This window comes from Rissa tridactyla, chromosome 1 (genome assembly GCF_028500815.1).
Source record: "Rissa tridactyla isolate bRisTri1 chromosome 1, bRisTri1.patW.cur.20221130, whole genome shotgun sequence".
NCBI classification, from domain to species: domain Eukaryota; kingdom Metazoa; phylum Chordata; class Aves; order Charadriiformes; family Laridae; genus Rissa; species Rissa tridactyla.
In genome coordinates this window covers 81,825,674-81,845,929 of record NC_071466.1, presented here as the reverse complement: position 1 = coordinate 81,845,929, position 20,256 = coordinate 81,825,674, and the positions used below count along the sequence as shown (strand labels likewise).

The window sequence follows — 20,256 nt, the reverse complement described above, 5'->3', positions numbered from 1 at the left end:
CTGACTGATACTTACTAGTTCTTCCTTTTATATGGTTAGTAGTTTAATACAGAAGCTGTCACTGCTGGCCTGAGTCATATCCCTACAGTTGATAGTAATGTCTCCAGCACTTTCAGTGGGAATAAGCTTAGGCCAGTGCAAATGTACTGGAAATGTCTGTTAAGAATTTATAGATAACACCAAGAAATCTCCCAGTATGCCGATTAAAGACAATTAGCTTGAATTTGTTACCATCTTGACATCATCTGTTAAAATTCAGAGTGGTAGTAAATGATACTATACCATGAGGACAAAGTGAAACTGAATTGCCAGTTATTTCCCAGATGCAACGCACCTTGACTTCAAATTAAGATATTTTTAGAAGAGATTCCTTCAGATGGTAAGGGAAGGTAGAAGCAATTTTTGATGTAACCAGAGCTGAGTACCACTAAAGACAGTAAATAAATATATTTTTCTAAAAAAATAGATATTGCCCAGTTACTGATTGTCATTCTATGTATCCAGGTGCCCTCAGGGATTCCAAAGCATCCCTGTAAGTTTCATCAACAGGCATGGCTTACCCTCTTAATAAAAAGGAGCAGATGTCAAATTTTCATGCCCCTAAGATGCTTACTCATACCTAGTAGATCCATCTGGTATAGATCGAGCCTCAGTCAAGTTGTTCTCATCCATAACCTTCCCACTGAGAAAGCAAATCAAGCAGAGCTCCTCAGTCCAATGAAAAAGAAACTTTAATATTATCAACATATTTGTAGTACCACAACCCATTTCACTTCACTGTCTTTCTTAATTGCTTTACACAGGTGAGAAGGCTGGTAAAATGGAAGGAAACATTATAATTGGGATAGAACTTATGGAGCATGCTACCAGTATCTGAGACTTTCCAAAGATGGAACAACTAAAATATTTGTCTCTTCTGCAAAAAGAGAAACAAAATTTTAATGTAAAAAGCCTGTTGATAATACAAGATGTTGACAACTGGTATGAACCTCAGTTGTCCACATTTTGTGAACTTAAGGATATATATTATAATGCTTTTCTTTTGTGGCTGGTAATTTACATCAAGATATAAAATAAAATGCTAGGCTTCAGAGCCGGTGTGATCCTTGCAGTGGAAGTCTGTGAAAATTCCATATCCAATTGTTTACATTAATTGGAGGCTTTAAGGTACTGTGGCTTGGGTAGGGATGTAGGCTGAGGTTTGACTTCTCTCATGTTATAAGCCTTTAAATAACTTAAATGCAAACTAACCTGTCTTAATTTTTAACTCTTTCACCTGATGCCAGAAAGGTCTGAAACATGATGGACCTCTCAGGAAATGATTGCTCTGCATAACAGCTATAACTCTGGTAACCAGACTTATTAATGACAAATGCTTCAGTCCTGCCTTGGAGAGATTTATTTTCTTTTTATGGTATGTCTTCATTAGGTAGTTATCAGACTGTATTCTAGAAAGCTGGCACATGAAAGGCTTTCATGTTTGTGGAAAGTTTTATGACGCTATGATGACACAACGTAAATCTTCTGCTGAAGATTGTTACTGTAGAAAGATCCAGTTAATATCGCTGTAGCTCAAACTGTATAAGTAGTTTTAGTATATTATATCTATCTCAAATGATAGAATTTCATGTTGATTTCCGTTCCCTCTCATCTGTCCTTTCACAGTCTTAGGTTGGTTGCAGGGTGGTCTAGAAGACTGGACTGCAGCAATTGTCCCATGTAATATATGTTTCTTGTGGCATACAGTTCTTAACAAGCTGGAAAAAGCTCCTAAGAAAACTGGAAGAAATAGATTGTATCTATTGTAACCTGCATTAAAAGGCTGGTTCTTTCCTCAGGAATATACTATTGGCATTGCAGGGCCAAAGGATCCCAACTAGGATCAGGTTAGCAGGCATGTTAAATTTCAAGTGGAAAGTTAGAGACTCACTCACCCTTCTACATGCTCCTTCACTTGTTGCCTGTTTTTCATCCATTGTCAACACAACTTTTGTCATTGCAGCCTTTGCTGTTTCGGGAGCTGTTGCAATTCCTTAAAATAGGGTAGGAATAAAAATGTGGTCTGCAGACAGATATGAACAGGGTTTACAGGTCTGGGAGCTGGAGAAAGAGAGCAACACTGAGCTGGTCAGGAGAAAGGGGGTCGTGACTTCCTCTTTTTTACATGATACAATTAGGAGGAAGACATTCATTATATGATGTGATATGTGGTATCTGTCCAGTATGCAACTGGCATCCACCAGTCTTTATTATTGGCTTAACATGGCAGTCCTGTGTGTTGGCTTTCTACAGAAGTGAGAGCTGGTTTGGAAGGGACAGGCTGAGGGCCAAACCAGTAGGAGCAATGGAGAAAAGAGTGTTAACTTGCACGGTGTGATTTGTTGTTGGGTTGTGCTTTAAAGACGAGACAATAAAGTTGTGGGCTAATTAAACTGTACCCATTACATCTTGTCTGTCTTTTTGTAATGTCTACAATGAAGGCAGATGTATGGAAAGACTATAGCAATTAAAATATGTCTGGGAAATGAGACTTCTTCCTGAAATGCTGCTTTAACTTTTGTGGTGAAAGCTTTTTTTTTATGTGGCTGACATATGTTTCTTTGAATTAGTGTTTTCTGAGTGTATGTTAACAATATTGTGTTGGTTTTTTTGTTCAGATCGAAGATAGGCTGTTCTGTTTATGAGTCCGAGGGTCATTTTAATTTGGACAGTTCTTTAATTCCCGAATGACCACAGAACCCTTTTGCAAATGTTTTTAGGAAATACCAGCTCCGGTGAAGTGCACTTCACTCACTGAGCCAGGTCTTCTATAGAAAAAATCCCTCAAGACTGTTTTAAACAACTGTTAAAGCTACAAGGATGGTGTTAATTTTGACACTTGTTACTTTTGAGAGCTTTGCTATGCACTTCAGTAATTCTTCTAAAATCGGATTTTTGTACAGAAAACTTTATTTATAAATGTGAATGGGTCTGTGGAACTACCAATGTATAATTACAGTCAAATTTTAGACTGCATGTTTCATCTGTAAGATCATTATTTGTGTTGTTTTTTACTGCTGAGATTACACTTTTCTACATGCTTTTACAATATTAAAAGAACTTGTGATAGTGAAACAAAGTATTTATATTGCCAATGATGTTTATTGAGCTTGTTGCCTTTCACAGATGAAAGAGGAGAAATTTTATAATAATATATCAAGACAATTGGAATAAGATAGGGGATATTTGTCACAAATATTTTCTGTTGAGAACGGTACTGCATGGAATTTATTCATTTATTTGCTTGTTTGTTTTTCTTTTAAAGGGAAATGAAAATATATGCATCCATCAGCTTGTGATAGATATGGCTGCTACTACTGGTTGAAATATTTAGTATCTTCTGAACTAGTAAGACATGCCAAAAAGAAAGGAAGTACATTCCTGTAATTTATCATGTGAATTTCATGCAATTACACTGGAAATAATTAGTATGCTAAGTAGAAGAGCGTGAGCGTAAAATTTGATGGTGCCTGGTATTGAGTCAATAGCATGACTACTGAAGAACTGTTAAGTTTTAAGAGTAGGTGTGCATACATACTCTTGCCAAAGATGGAAGTGTAGGATATAATGATGTCCCTCCCATAGATACCGGAACAGAATAGGAGAAAATATAGTAAAACATCATATGCCCAGTATGTAGAACAACGCATTTAATGCATTTAGCAGTTTTGTAATCAGAAATGACTCCATGACAGTGCAACTTGCATGGCGTATCCTGTATTCATATAGTTTGTAGTTAAACTGTTTATAATGGATACTGTAGTTGATCTAAAAATGTATGGTTATTATTCTTTTGTGGTTGTTTTTTTTTTTTTTTTTTAATTCTTAGTTTCTTAAGGACGTGAGACACCAGAACCCTAAGCATTTTGCAAGCCCAGAAAGGAACGCTGCCCTGAATGGCCCTGAAACAGCGTGGCTTCTGGGGAAAATCTAGTCTAGCAGGAAGCACTGAAATACTACTCTTGTGTGTTTGTGGGAGATGTTAGAAGTGTCTGAGATGCATTTGCACGTTAGTGTTTTAACGTGGATCAGAATTTGCTTTTGGAGTGAGCCTCATGAGCATCACAATCATCTTTTGATTCGTGTCATGGACCACTCTGAGAGTTCATGCAGCGGATTTCTTCTGGATGAACATAACTGGAAGAGATGATCCAGGGGGACCTAATGTGCTTTAGTGACTAATGGGCATTGTGTCCATGGGACCAGACTAGAACTAGTTGAAGGGAAAGGGAAAGGGGAAGTTGGCATATGTGTAGTGCAGACATCAAGTCCATCAACACCAGTTGTTTTGCTCAACAGATGTGTTCGTGTGGTTCACATGACTTCCTAGTGTGGAGACACCCTGGGGTGTTTGTAGCTGATTCCGGAATGATCAGCTGGTAGGCAGTGCCGGTGAGTGCAAGCGAATGCAGCCTGTGGTAAATGTACCACATCACATGCTCTTGGGAACCACCCAACTAACCAGTAATCTTATAATTATACAGAAGAATAATATAGACTATAATTTTCAGTTATAAAGGCAAATCAGCATCAAAAGCAGCATGCATGCATTTCTGAAACATGGAATATTACTGTTTTTTGGTAAATAAGTTGTGTATTTTTAAGTACACTAAAGTAGGTCATGTGTGTCTACATTTATATTGTATTTTGCATGGGTAAAGATTGCATTCTAAAAATGTATTTTGCTCTTTTCGGTGTTAATTTCCCGGTGGGCTACCTTTCTATCACATCCTTGAGCCAGCATATAGTTTTATTGCGCCATTATTTCACTTGTACAGCAAATCTGTTTTATGACATGACAAAAAAGGCACATTAGGTTTTTGCAAGTGTGGGGGTTTTGAAATAAGGCCTACAAACAAATAGTTGACAAGCCATCTTTTGCTTCCCATATTAATGCTATTAGATTAGTTTCTGTTCACTTCAACTGGATTACTTAACCCAAAGAAATGTATGCAGAATTTGGCCCAAAGTATATGCCTTAGTGTAAGATTCCATATTTAATTTTAATATCTTCAAGTTAGTGTATTTAATTCCTCCTATTGCTTAGTGAAATGAAGTTTATTTCATCTGGATTCTTTTACAGATTGATAGGAACTTCTGCTACGTAGAATAAGACCTCAGTTGAGATCACTCTTAGAAGTGGTAAGAGTGAAGTCTGTGGAACCACAAGAAGGCAGTCATAACTCACAAGTGCGGTGGAGACACATGGATTCCTGTGGCTCATTTGTTTTAACAGCTTGTGTTTATCTAGTAGTTTTTCTATGCATTTGAGAAGACACTGCTGTAAAAAAGGAAAAGGTGTTCCATACTTGAGATGAAAATTTGGTCCAAGCAATACATAGTCTGCATTTTCAAAACTACTGAATCTCTTACTGTTTCTCTGGTAATGACCTTTGGATTTTGATGACTGTCTTTCTAGGAACCTACTAATGATGACAGCCAGAAAACAAGTACTGTTGTGTCTCACAATTTAGGTGATTGTTGCTGATTTTACTTAATTTCTTTTGTAATTACACTGATCTTAATATTTCTTTTGTGTTTTAATTTTGGTGCATGTGAAGTTGTGGCTTTAAGTATTTCAGTGTAAACTCTAATGAAAACACTGTAATAGAAACAAAGGTTGACGATGACTTTGCATGAACTGTTCAGGAAATATCAATGCAAGGTTTAGGTCAATCCAGTTCTATTTGTACCCATTCATCTACAGGAGGACCCACCATATAATTGTGATAGGAGTTAGCACGTTACAGGTGATGGCAGCATTAGTGTAAGCCCAAAAGAAAACAGGACTAAGACTTTCTAAAAATTATTTGTGATATCCATTTTATGGTGTTAAGCCCAGATGTTTAAAATTAGACTGCAGTGTTAGTCAAGCTGTTACCCATGATAATTTAATTTTGGTTTATATTTACAAACTGCAGTTATGTCACCAGAATGAATTGTTAGGCTGATCAGTTTTATAACTATTTCTTGCATTCAGTCACCTCTTTAACTTAATTACTTTGGGTTAACCAGTAACCAACATTTACTTTTCTACAGTTTAAACATCTGTAGTATAGAAATGGCTTCTGCTAAGGAGGATGTACATTTGATTTAGCTGTGAGGGATCACACTGGCTAGTCACAGTAACAGAAGAACACTGGGTGTATGTTCCAAAATGCGTTCTTCCCTTTGACTTTCTTCTCAGAATACTGTTGCTCAGTTAATTTTTTTTTTTTATGGAAACAGTCGTATGTACTTGTAAGATGGCAGAGGAAATACATATACATAGTTAAGCTTAATGCTGTATTTCTACATAAGGTTTTATAAAACACACTCATCATAAAGTTATCCAAGTGTCTGATGGTAATATATTAAACAATGTGACTAATACTAATACACAATGTGACTAATAGATTAATACCTAATACCTAATAATGAGACTCCTTTTCTCATGTTAGAGTCTTTTTCGGTGATTTTTTGTTTGTTTTGGTAGGTTTTACATGTTTTGTTGTTTTGCCTGGTTTGGGTGATCTTTATGTGGTTCTGTTGTTGAAATTTTGCTTTGTGCTTTTAACTAGAGCAAAGTCTAAGGACATTTCTTATACATCATGAAAAAATGAAGATGTTATTATAGACCACAAAGCACAGTCTCCTCCTGTCAGGCTCAGTGATGGCTCGCAGGGGAAGGAGAGCTGGGAGCCAATGGTGATGCCATTACAAGCCATGGCCTCTCCGAGGGGAGAAGCCTCACAGGACAGGCAGAGCTGGGTGCTGGTAATGGGATCATCAACAGCCCCAGGCATGGCAAATGATGAGCCAGGGTCAGGGTTAGCTGGGGGCAACTGTGGGATGAGATGGTTCACAGTGCGCCAGATGAAGAACTGTCTGAAGGGCAGGGCTCAAAGGGTTGTAGTGAATGGGGCTACATCTATCTGGTGACCAGTGGTGTTCCTCGGCATTCAATTCTAGAGCCAGTCCTGTTTAATGTGTGCATGAATGATCTGGATACAGGAGTCGAATGCACCATAAGCAAGTTTGACCAAACTGGGAGGTACTGTTAACTCTCTTGAGGGATGGGATACCTTGCAGAGGGATCTAGATAGATTGGAGCATTGGGTAATGATTAATGGGATGAACTTTAACAAGTCAAAATGCTGGATTCTGCACCTAGGATGGCGTAACGCTGGGCACAAATATAAACTGGGAGAGGAGTGGCTGGAGAGCAGAAAGGGATCTGGGTGTGCTGGTCGACAGCCTGCTCGATAGGAATCAGCAGTGTGCCCTGGCAGCCAAGAGGGCAAACTGCATCTTGGAGTGTGTCAAACGCAGTATAACCAGCCACTCAAAAGAGATAATTATCCTGCAGTATTCTGCATTGGTGCAGCCTCACCTTGAGTACTGTGTGCAGTTTTGGGCCCCACAATTTAAGAATGATTTGAAGGTCCTTGAATGCATCCAGAGGAGGGCAACAAAGCTGGTGAAAGGGCTGGAAGGAATGTCCTACGAAAAGTGGCTAGGGACTTTGGGCTTGTCTAGTTTGGAGAGAAGGAGGCTGAGGGGTGACTTCATTGCTCTCTACAGCTTCCTGAGGAGGGGAAGTGGAGAGGGAGGTGCTAAGCTCTTCTGCCTGGGATCCAGTGACGGGAGGGAATGGTTCAAAGCTGCGCCAGGGGAGGATTAAACTGGACGCTAGGAAGCATTTCTTTACTGAGAGCGCGGCCAACACTGGAACAGGCTTCCTAGAGACGCAGTCGATGCTGCAAGCTTTTTAGCGTTTAAGATGCATTTGGACAATGCTCTTAATAGCATGCTTTAACTTTTGGTCATCCCTGAATTGTTCAGGTAGTTGGACTAGATAATCATTGTAGGCTCCTTCCAACTGAAATAGTCCATGCTATTCCACGCTACAGTACGCTATGCTATGCTGTTCTACATGCCTGAGGGACAGAATGCCATCCAGAGTGACCTGGACCGGCTCAAGAAGTGGTCCTGTGTGAACCTCATGAGGTTCAACAAATATTTAGGAGTACTGGTGCATGAAAAACTGGACATGAGCTGACAGTATGTGCTTGCAGCCCAGAAAACCAACTGTATCCTAGGCTGCATCAAAAGAAGCGTGGCCAGCAGGTCGAGGGAGGTGATTCTGCCCGTCTGCTCTGCTCTGGTGAGACCCCACCTGGAGTACTGTGTCCAGTTCTTGAGTCCTCAGCACAGGAAGGACATGGACCTGTTGGAATGGGTCCAGAGGAGGGCCACAAAGATGATCAGAGGACTGGAGCACCTTTCAGATGAGGACAGGCTGAGAGAGTTGGGGTGGTTCAGCCTGGAGAAGAGAAGGCTCCAGCGAGACCTTATTGCAGCCTTTCAGTACTTAAAGGGGGCTTATAAGAAAAATGGGGACAAACTTTTTAGCAGGGTCTGTTGCGATAGGACAAGAAGTAATGGTTTTAAACTAAAAGAGGATAGGTTCAGACTAGATATGAGGAAGACATCTTTTACAATGAGGGTGGTGAGACACTGGAACAGGTTACGGAGAGATGTGGTAGATGCCCCATCCCTGGAAGCATTCAGGGTCAGGCTGGATGGGGCTCTGAGCAACCTGATCTAGTTGGAGATCTCCCTGCTCATTGCAGGGGGGGTTGGACTAGATGACCTTTAAAGGTCTTTCCCAGACCAAACTATTCTATGATTCTATTGTAAAAGGAGATGGGGACAGAGACAGGGCAGGACATGAGGCCTCAGCCTTGGGTGCCAGGTCGAGCCAGGAGAGAGAGAGAGAGAGAAGCTACAGGGTACACCCAGGAGATGAGCTGCGTACAGCATAGGTGAGATGTCCATCCAGGAGGCAGGCCCAGAGGCAGGCACAGCTACAGCGTAGCTCATGGAAGGCCCCAGCCAGGCTGAAATGAGACTTCTGGGCCCATGGGTAGGAGGTGAGGGTGGAGACTCCAGGTGAGGCAGGTCAGGGCTGTTAAGGCCTACTCATGCCTTCAGGGCCCTTACACCTGCATACTCAACATTGAAACACGTGACAAAGGTAAAAATGTCAGCTAACTTCTCTGGAGGAGTCAAAACTATAAACTGAAAGTTAAGGAGTTTTGAAAAACAACAGTGAATAACACTGAAGATATTATAATACTGTATATATTATGCCATGACCCATTTTGAATGTTGCATAGTGTTGCTATCCTTCCATCTTAAAAAGCTATAGTGGAAGTAGGAAAATTACAGAGAATAGTAACAAGAAAAACCAAAAGTTTGGAACAAGCCATTAGCTGCTTATCTAGTTCTTACACTTTCGCTTCAGGAACCATTTTTTGTTACTCTTGAATGTGTGACATTGTGCTATCTGGAATTTGGTTCCGTTCTCTGTGACTGCTATAAAATAGTTAGGTTGTGTGATAAAAGCTTGTCTGCGGACCCATGAAAGAGCTCAGAGAGGCAATGGCAGGTGGGGGATCCCAAATCACACCTTGCCTGGCTGCTCCCAGGCCCACCACAGGAGCCATCAGCCCATCAGAGGCCCATCTCCACAAGCCCAGGGGAGCACAGGGTCCGGAAGGCATATGGGAGCCCAGATAAATGAGTCAGAGGGAGAGACGGCCTTTCCCAGGAGAGCCTCAGCTCCACTGTCCCGCATGAGACCCATCAAGGTGAACCAATGCCAGAGCACTTTTTGGATTGAGGCGAGATGCTGCCAGGGGTATGGGATACATTATGGGGTGCAAGGAAAGAGCATTGTGGGATTGCACAGGACTTATTATGGAGAAATAGAGGGATAAGGGGATAAAAAGGGCTAGATGTGTGTAAATAGCTGATATGCTTGTCTGGCCATGCCCTGCTCCTGACCAGTGCAGTCTGTCCTATCTTATTAAATTCCTTTTCTAAGTCTTTTCCTGCCTAAGGGGCATCTGCTCTGTGTGTGTGTATGTGTGTGAGGGGGGCTGAGTGCCAGCAACTGGAGTCAGACCCCAGGGCAGAGGCCTGTGTGTCCATGGTGTCAGTGACTGGAGCAAGCAGGGGTCTGGGTGCTGGCCGCTGGGCTGGGACCGTGGGCTGAAGGACAGAGGCAGAGAGGGACTGGAGCAACTGAAACCAAGTGCCAGCCCCTGGTGTGAGACTATGGGTCACAGGGACCCGGCCCGTGTGTCTGTGGAGCCAGCGGCTGGTGCAAGTGCGGGCGAGTGTGTGAACACTAGTGAAGAGGCAGCTGAACGAGCCTGTGGGTGGGTGAGGTGGCCTGTGAGCTGGGTGTGACTGTGTGTCTCCAGGGGCTTGGCTACTGCAAGAACCTGGGGAGTCCTGACTAGCTCTGTGTGTGTCACAGTGTGTCTTCAGGGGCAAGACCACAGGGAGGTTGGCTACTGGGGGCTGTAGTAACGCCCCAACCACAAGGGGGTTGACTACTGGAGTCCCAGTCTGCTCTGTCAGTGTGTGTGACAGGCTGTACCAGCAGCTGGAGTGGGGCTGTGTTCTTGGGAGCTTGTGTGTCCAGGTGCCAGCAAGTGGGGAGACTGGGATCCAGAGGCAGCTACTGGGCAGACTTGAATTTTCTGCAGTATATGACAGTGTTTTGTATTAGCTGGAACTTCCTAGTAGTGGTTAGGGTTGTCACATAGTTTAATATAGCTTAGAGGTGATGAAAGCAGAACTAACCAAGGTCTGCTGATTTTCTGTCAGGTTGAGATGAGGTTTCCCAATCAAATGATTATAATGGAAACTGCAACTGTACATGCAAATACCGTTCCTATATATCTAAGTGCCAGAAATGGTCCTGCTCAATAACATGCAGCTTAAGATTTTTTGATGCTTGCTTTATTGAATTTCATTTCTTATTAAAGCCATTATTAGGCAACAGAAACTCCTTACTAAGGAATTAATTTTTTCTTAAGACATAATTTACAACGAAATAAGAAACTTTATAAAAAGAACAATTGTTTGTCCATCCTACCTTCCCTGATTGGAAGCCAAGGAACCAGAATACTTCTGGGATTCTGTTGTATTATACGAGTAGTTTCATTTCATACTGATCCTTCTCTATCCATGGCTTCTCCAGTGGATGGTCTTCAAACTTGCCATATATTGGACGAGCAAGTGGAAGTGAAGGCACTAAAAATATATTTGCATAAATTATCCTTGAAGGAGCAGTCTTATTTCCCAGAGGTGGACCTTGTAATTGGGCTTTATGACATTGCTTATTCACTGTCTCTGAGTCCATATAGCTCCTGTTCATTTCTACAGAGTCGTTCAGTTTTGTTGTCCAGGTTTCAGTCTTCACTCCAGCCTGTTGCTAAGAGTCATTTCAAAGTGTGTAAGGGCTTAAATTTGCTCTAGTGAAAGACTTTTGGGGCAAGCTGTTGTATAAAACCGCTTTTCATTTTTCTGCCATATTTTCAAGGAGAAACGTGTGACAGTTAGTGATGTGCAAAAGGATAACTACATACCAGAGCCCAGGAGAGGTGGGACTGTGGTTCCCCTGTCTATGCATCTGCTACAAGCTTGTGTTTAATCTCAAGAGAAAGGCTTTGAGAAATATTTTTTTTGTTGTTGTTTTTTTGCATTTCCTGTCTGCTGCGTTTGGTATCTCTCTCCACTAAGTATACAGGCTTTTCTGAAATTCATTCCTAGGTGCATGCTTTGGTATATAACTAGGAACTGGAAAGACTAGCTTGAATTTGTGCATTCCATTCTGCATCTTATTTCCACACTTTGGAGTTGGGCCTGGGGACACACAGCACTGCCATAGATAAGTCCCTATATTAATTTGTGTCTTAGTGAGCACACATTCAGGAAACGTATGTCAGGCACACTGTAAATTGTATTTTACTATTACATATAATTTCATGCTGTTGAGATTTTTGAAAGGTTAAGGAAAATGTTGGGAACCTGTCTCTTCAAATTCATCATGGCAGCAACTATTGATTTGTCTACTCAAACGCTCTGTTTCACGTCAGTGGGTACTGTTATTTGAAGGGCTTATTTCTGTGTTTTTTTGTCATTTTGAAAGAATCAGTGAGGTCGTCAGGAGAGGCCACTTCTGAGAGATAGTGGTTTCATTCACAAGTGAATTGAAGACTGGGCAGGGGAGAAAAGACTTTGAAAACTGATAATAGGTATACAGGTATTGTCATAGCAGATTAAATGGCTTGTTCATTTTTCACAGCTGATATCTGGCATTTCAAAAGAAGGGTTGTATCTCCTAACATAATTATGGACAGAGATGCAAATGAAGGAAATTCTTTTTTTCTTTGGTGTTTTTTTTTTTTTTTTTTTTTGCTATTCTTCCAATGAGAGGCCAGTTTTTACTTGCTTTTGAAGGTTATTAATTTTTTTCCCTGGGGCACACTGTAGATAGATGAAGATTGATTCTTCATTGCCTCTCTACGTGCATTTTTTTCTTGCAAGAGATGCTGCACAACTTGTCTTTTTTCAAGGCATAAGAGGGCACAGAACACAGATGTTTCTATCTTAACTGTTTAGGCCCAAGGACATTTGTGGCTTACCAGAGGAAAGTAAGTGTACACATATACTTGCTGAAATGAAGCCTAGTAAGACTGATTAGAGATGCCAGTTTATCAGTTTCATTGAAAATACTTGTGGCTTGTATTTTTATGAAAAATTTGAATGATAAATCTTGTAATAATTGACATTTTTTTCCTTTTTTTTTTTTCCTCCTGTCTTTGCTTTTGTAAACTCTTGACTTAGACACGTCAAACAGTCCTGGTCTTTAAAGGCCTGATTCTATTTATCTACAGTTTCCTTTCTGGGAGAGTGTGAAAGTGTGTGGGGCTCAGTTGGTGGCCTGAGTTCCTGTTGTCTCCATCTACTATGTGATGTTGGAGACTGTTTTAGTCTTGTTTGCCTGACATCTTTCATGTGACGTGTCAGTGCTGGACAGACAGAATATTTGGAGTTTGCCCCATATGGCATGGTTTCTTCTCTTCAGTGTACAGAGTAAGATACTTTAAGGTTGCCCTAAAGGTACACTGGTGGAAGGCTTATAGATGGGCAGAAACAGTGGTAGTTAACTCTTCCTTGAAGCCATTTCTACACAGCAGAGTTAAGCCACTACTAAAGACAAAGTCAAAACTCTCATTTTTTGTCAGATCAGGACAAAAAGTGACTCTCATGTCAGATCAGGATTGCGTCTGAAGAAAAACAGGTGTGAGGGAACTGAGGATGCAATCTGGGAACATGTAAAATGCTACAGATATAACACAATTTTCTCATGGTTTGAAATTACACTTTCATCTAGGTACACTAGATTCAAAGCAGAAAAAAAGTCACAGCTGAGTGTTTGTGTAATTTAGATTAACCATTTGCTAAGATGCAGAGTGGAGGAGGAGAATGTTCATTTAGCATTCCTGCTTTGTCTGTTACCCTGTTGTTCAAAGGAAGCCTGTAAAATTTGCTCTTTTACCTTGTACAATGAAAATTCATTCACATCATGTTAGTTCATATGAAGTTGAAGTTGCTAAACAATACTGTTATGTTTTGCTAAGCATACTTTTTAATTCAAGTGGTAATAGTTTTCAGTAGAAAAAATAAAAACATTTGTAGACATTAAAATTATGAAGTAGGAGAGCCACACATCTGGACATTTATGGCGTTATTGTCTCAAGTAACAGATATAATTTAAAAGCTGGACTGCTTTTTCTAGTTCAGTGGAAAGCAGTAGCATAACTGAAACAAAGCGGAGAGCTGCTTCTAATCTGTTATTGCAATCAGCTACCTCTGTCACATTTTATATGAAGAAGAAAAGGGGGATAAATTGAAAGTAGCACATAAAATATTGTTTTAACATTACTGCTGGCTAGATCTGTAAATGGAAATAATAAATCCTCATGCAGCATTAAGGGTAATACTAAAGTATCCCCACTAGCATATGTTATTTACGGCTGTTCTAAGGTTTTATTTCTTCTATTTATGCATCTCTCTTTTTGAAGGGGTTGGACCTGACACAGTGCTCATAGATATCTATTCTTACACTAGCAAATCTTAGTTTTGGCTAAATTCTTCAGTAACAGCAGATAAAAATGGTATTATAAACTCAAATAATGATTGCTTTGTAAACTGTTGGGAAGATAAGACAAAATAAACGTTCATAAAATATTGAAATTAAATTGTATGAACTAAAATTTTTAAATTGTTCCTAAATAAGCTTGCAAGTGGAAAGGAGTGGATATGTCTTTACATTTATCATCCCCAGAGTTCCTTAGGTAATGCAGGAATAGAAATTTTTATCATTACAGCTCATATGAAAAACAAGGCTTATAAAAAAGTTTCTGAAATTCAGATTAAAAGTTGAGGTGAAAGCATAAGTATAATTTGCATTAGTTTGGATCTTAAGGTACAAGATTAATATGGAAGTTCAATGCTTTAGTTTCATTTCCTGAACTTCTCACTGTGATTGAGCTTATTTTGTCAAAATAAGCTTCATGCTTAAAATGAAGAAGGCAGTGATTTTTCTGGTGTGGCTGAAACACGCAAGTTTGTTGCCTAATTACCCTATCCTGCATCTTTTTGTCTTTCCTGCTAACAGAAGCTTAAAAATTTGGAAGGTGATTCTGAATTGTCCTTGGAAGTGACTCGGTATTGGTATTTTTGCAGAATTGTTTTAGTAAGCTGTGCTCATCTCTTTAAGTACAGAAGGGATGTGCACTCAAATGACTGATCCAACCAAAAATTTGTTTCTCCTACTGATGTAGGAGTAGGTCTGTGTTTTTTTTCAATTCAGTTGGTCCATCAGGGCATGGAAGAGTGTGCTTAGCTGTTGATATTGTTAGAATAACTTATGTTTAGGTTAAGAGCAGATTTATGTCCATTCCTGCATGAAGGCTTTAGTTTCCACAAACAGTCTGATGGGAACATGTGCATCAAAATCCATATTGTTTCTGTCCTTTTCTTGCTGTACTTTCTGTTCCTTTTGGTGTACAATATCTTGAAAAAAAGGGATTCTGGTTCTTTATTCTATTTTTTTGTGTGTTGGGGCCAAGCTCTTGTGACAGCTGGGAAGATTTTTGGAACAATTTCAGGAGGGCAGACTTCGGCTTCTTCAAAGATCTGCTTGGAAGAGTCCTGTGGGATAAGGCCTTGGGGGGAATGGGGGCCCAAGAAAACTGGTTAATATTCAAGGATCACCTCCTCCAAGCTCAAGAGCAGATCATCCCAACAAATTGGAACTAAGGCAAAAATGCCAGGAGGCCTGCGTGGATGAACAAGGAGCTCCTAGCAATACTCAAACACAAAAAGGAAACATACAGAGGGTGGAAGCAAGGACTGGTAAACTGTAAGGAATACAGAAACATTGTCTGAGCATCCAGGGATGAATTTAGGAAAGCTAAAGCCCAAATGGAATTGAATCTGTCCAAGGACATCAAGGACACCAAGAAGGTCTTCTATAAGTACATGGGAGACAAAAGGAAGACTGGGGAAACCCATTGCGCAAAGAGATGGAGGACCTGATTGCATTGGACATGGAAAAGGCTGAAGTACTGAATGCCTTCTTTGCCTCAGACTTTACTAGCAAGAGCAGCCTTCAGGAATGCCAGGTCCCAGAGACCAGGGGGAAAGGCTGGAGCAAGGAAGATGTAGCTTTGTTGGAAGAGAATCAAGTCAGGGAATATCTAAGCAAACTGGACATGACTAAGTCAATGGGCCCTGATGGGTCAGCCCCACCTCAATCCCTGGGGAAGAGATGGAGCAGCTAATCCATAAAACCATTTCCAGGCAAATTAAGGACAAGAAAATCATCAGGAGTAGTCAGCATGGCTTCATCAAGGCAGAGACTTGCTTGACCAATTTGAGTACAGTAAGGCCTTTGATGCAGTCTCCTGTAAGATCCTTACAGACGAGCTGTTGATGTACAGACTGGATGAGCAGACAGTGAAGTGGATTGAAAGCTAAATGAATAGTCAGGCTCAGAGGGTGGTGATCAGCGGCGCAAAGTCTAGTTGGTAGTCAGTGACTAGCAGTGTGCCCCAGAGGTCAATGCTGGCTCTGGTCCTGTTTAACATCTTCATTAATGACCTGGTTGATGGGACAGAGTGTGCCCTCATCAAGTTAGCTCATGACACAAAACTCGTAGGAGTGTTCCAGAGGGTCATGCTGCCATCCAGAGGGACCTTAACAGGCTGGAGAAATGGGCTGTCAGGAACCTTATGAAGTTCAACAAGGGGATGTGCAAAGTCCTGCATCCGGGGAAGAACAACCCCATACACAAATGTATGCTGGGGGCCACACAGCTGGAAAGCAGCTTTGCAGAAAAGGTCCTAGGGATCCTTGTGTACACCAATTTGAACATGAGCCAGCAATGTGCTCTTGCAGCGAAGAAGGACAGCGGTATCCTGATTTGCATTGGGCAAAGTATTGCCAGCAGGTCGAGGGAGGTGATACTTTCCCTCTCCTTAACACTGATGCGGCTACAGCTGGAGTACTGTTCTGGGGCTCCTCAGTAAAAGAGAGACAAGGACATACTGGAGAGAGCCCTATGAAGGGCCATGAAGATGCTGAAGGAACTGGAGCATCTCTCCTATGAAGGAAGGCTGAGAGCGCTGAGACTTTAGCCTATAGAAGAGAAGGTTGAAGGAGGATCTCATTAGCGTGTATAATACCTGAAGGGAGGGTGCAGAGAGGACAGAGCCATGCTCTTTTTAGTGGTGCCCAGTGACAGGACAAGAGGCAATGGGCACAAACTGAAACTCAGGAGGTTCCCTCTGAACATGAGGGAACACTGTTTTTACTATGAGTGTGACTAAGCATTGTCACAGGTTGCCCAGAGATGTTGTGGAGTCTCCCACCTTGGAGATATTCAAAAGCCACCTGGACCTGGTCCTGGGAAACTGGCTGTAGGTGTTCTTGCTTGAGCCAAGGGGATTGGACCAGATGACCTCCAGTGGTATCTTTCAAACTCAGTCATTCTGTGAGTATGTGATTTGAACAATCTTCAGTGTTCCATCTTCAGGATCAGAATGGTTTGGGTTGGAAGGGACCTTTAATGCATTAAGGGACCTTTAAAGATCATCTCATGCAACCTTCTGTCCTGGGCAGGGACATCGTTCACAAGATCAGGTTGCACCGTCCAATCTGACTTCGAACACTTCCAATGATGGTGCATCAGCCACTTCTCTGGGCAACCTGTTCTAGTGTCTCACCTCCCTCATCATAAACAATTTCTTCCTTATGTCCAATCTATATCTACCCTCTTTCAGTTTAAAACCATTGCCCCTTGTCCAGTCACTACAGGCCTTGGTAACAAGACTTTCTCAGCCTTTCTTATAAGACTCCTTTATGTATTGAAAGGCTGCAATAAGGTGTCCCCAGAGCCTTCTCTTCTCCAGACTGAACAACCCCAACTCAGCCTTTCCTCATACGAGAGGTGCTCCATCCTTCTTATCATTTTTGTCCCTCCTCTGGGTCTACTCCAACACTTCCATGTCTTTCTTGCACTGGGGACCCCAGGGCTGGATACCGTACTCCGGGTGGGGTCTCACCAGAGTGGAGTAGAGGGAACGATCATTTCCCTTGACCTACTGGCCACATCTTGGGAGCATGTGAGAAGGCATTACTACATACATTTATGAAGACATGCATAAACATGATCTCTTCAAAGGTTTGCTAAGAGGGATCCAGCTTCAAAGTGTAGGCTTCATAGCTGTGGTAGCAAGCCACTGTATTCAGCCTTATAAACTTTGCTGAGATCAGAACAGAGTACTGCTGTTTTGAGAAGCTGGTCTAGTTTCAATGCATGCTAATGTATCTATTTCTGCTTCTGAATTGTAGTTGTTGTACATTCAAGGAATAATTTTGGCTTTATCTGTATGATTTTATACATAAAAAGTCATGTATATAGATTATTCCATTATTTACATCTCCCTTTATTCAAACAAAAAAAAAAAAAAAGAAAAAAGAAAAAAGTCTAATCTTGCTCGTCCTTTGGATTCTGGCCTACCTGAATTCCTCTTCCATGGAGACTTACTTCCAGGTCTATCGTCACTGCCAAAGGTGAAGGCACTCAAAGGTGAAGCCAATCAAATTCATCTCAGCAGAAATAGCTTGCCTAATTCATATGAACGGGCGTCCTATTACTCCCTCATAGACTCACCATTGTAATCAGATTGTGAACAAGAAATTTACCAGAATCAACTTTTGTTCTGTTTCCAGAGTATGAGTTTATAAATTATGGAAAAAATACGTGTAAGTTCCTAAGTGCATGAATGTGCACTCTGTGTTGTAAAGTTTTACCCCATTTCTTGTATTCAGTCCACAGAGTCAGTCAGGTCTTCCTGATGTTGTTTCAGTCTTTCCCGATACAGAAAGTGAATCAATATTTTGTCTCATGTGTTAACCCCAGAAACACACACTTATCTTTCCCGAGCTGTGGGTTTTTTACTGGGAAATACTGTTTCTGAAGTTGACCCTTCAGAATGCCCTCTAGTAGAACAGCAGGTTGCTGTTTGTTCCTCTACCAGTTTCATATTTATCTTTCTGTTCTCATTATGGTCTCTTTTCCTTTAGCTTAAATTATTATTTTGCATGTGATACTGTATTGGTTGTTTTACTGCAATCAAGATAAATGAGAGTTATAGTGTTTCCTCATCTGAGAATTGCGCTTTATTACCAAAAACGTAAACTAAAACTGGCATGGTTGACTTTTGGTAAACTCATGTCACATTTAATTGAATTTTCCATTTACTTCAAGGACATTCATTATCTTTCCTTGATAATTCATTTTAACTTTTGTGCAATATTGAAATGTGACTAATGGGCTTTCTGTTCATGAATCACTACCAATCCATATCAATTTCTTTAATAAAGGTGTTACCTTTTGTTTGCTTCCTAGCAAGTCTAAATAGTAAGTGTTTACAAAGATGGACTAAAAGGTGACTTTAAGTCAGTTTTGCACCAGCCTTGCTTGATGAAATGCTTTCCTAACTTTTCTCTGGTCACTTTACGCTTGCCTGAGTCTTTTACTCAACACAAGGGAGTTGGAGTCAGGAATGGTACTAGTGTTGTGACACAACACCATTCTCTAAGCAGAACTGGAAGGTGAATTCTGTTTAAACCTGTTAGGGTGATCATGTCTAGTCTTAAAGATATATTAATATTCATACATTTTTTCTTTGTCTTTCAGAACAATGGGTCACTTGCTTGGTGCCAGAATCATAAACAGTGTTCAAAGGTATGTCCTTTTTTTCCCCCCTCTTATTTAAGTTGCCTTGTTGCTTCAATCTCTTGTCTGTAGATTAGGTGCTCTTCATTTTAGCCCATTTTCAGAAGCATCTGTTTATATTTTATTTGGAAACATCAACCTATAATAAAATATCAAAAATTAAAACCAAGTGAGTTACTCTTTCAGGAATAATGTTTGAGGATAAGTACCCAGCTTAGTTAAACCAATATAATTCTGTGGTTATCAACAAACCTTACACTGGCTAAAATCTGGTGTATCATTTTTGTTCTTTCAGTATTTTTGGTCATAAGAGTACAACTGTCAATCACTTTAAAATCTTTCTCCAATAGCACCAAGGTATGCCAACATTGAACATTTCATTCAGTTTGGGTATTTAGTTTGTAGCCTGACACTGAATTTCTTTGAAAAACTTCCTGATACAAATCCTAGTGGTTCTACTGATGCCCTGTCCTATCCCAGCACCTGAAAGCCTAGAGGGTAGGTAAGCTAATTGTCAACTGATTCTACTGTGCGAGAGTCTTTCTGTGGTGCTTGGATAGAAGCAACAATGGTTTGGGAGCTTTGGTGGGTCAAAGTGGAATTGCATGTTCTAATGCTGACTGCTCATAAACATCATGAAAGATGCATCCATTGGAAATTTACCTGAAAATAGTGAAGGTAGTATTTTTCCCTAATCTTCCTGAAAATGTATTTCTACAAGAATGTATGCTTTTTTTAAATGTCAATATTTATTTTTTATTCTGTGGAATTTGTACCCATTTAATCCCATTGCAAATGGGATTAAATCCAAGTAGCATTGTTCTTTATTGCTTTAATAATATAATGTATGTAAACGATGGTGCTAAACCTTGATTTTAAGACATGAAAACTTCTTTTCTACGCTTAAAGAGTGAGTTTGCTGCTTCACTGATCTTATTTCCTTTGAAATGAATGGGATTGGAAATGGACCAATTTGTTATTGACTGTTGCATCAGGGGAAAATAAAACAAAGTTGATGGCTTTTGTCATCATGAGAGTATAACAACATCAGTATATGAGGAATG

The 20,256-nt window shown here is 40.5% G+C and overlaps 1 protein-coding gene across 1 annotated transcript in view; it reads left to right on the top strand.

Annotated features, from left to right (window-relative positions):
- ANOS1 (anosmin 1) overlaps positions 1-20,256 on the top strand; it is a 149,990-nt gene that overhangs the window by 12,827 nt on the left and 116,907 nt on the right. Inside the window, exon 2 of the mRNA XM_054188862.1 lies at positions 19,154-19,201. Coding sequence (XP_054044837.1) covers positions 19,154-19,201 — 48 coding nt within the window. The remainder of the gene's footprint in view (positions 1-19,153; positions 19,202-20,256) is intronic.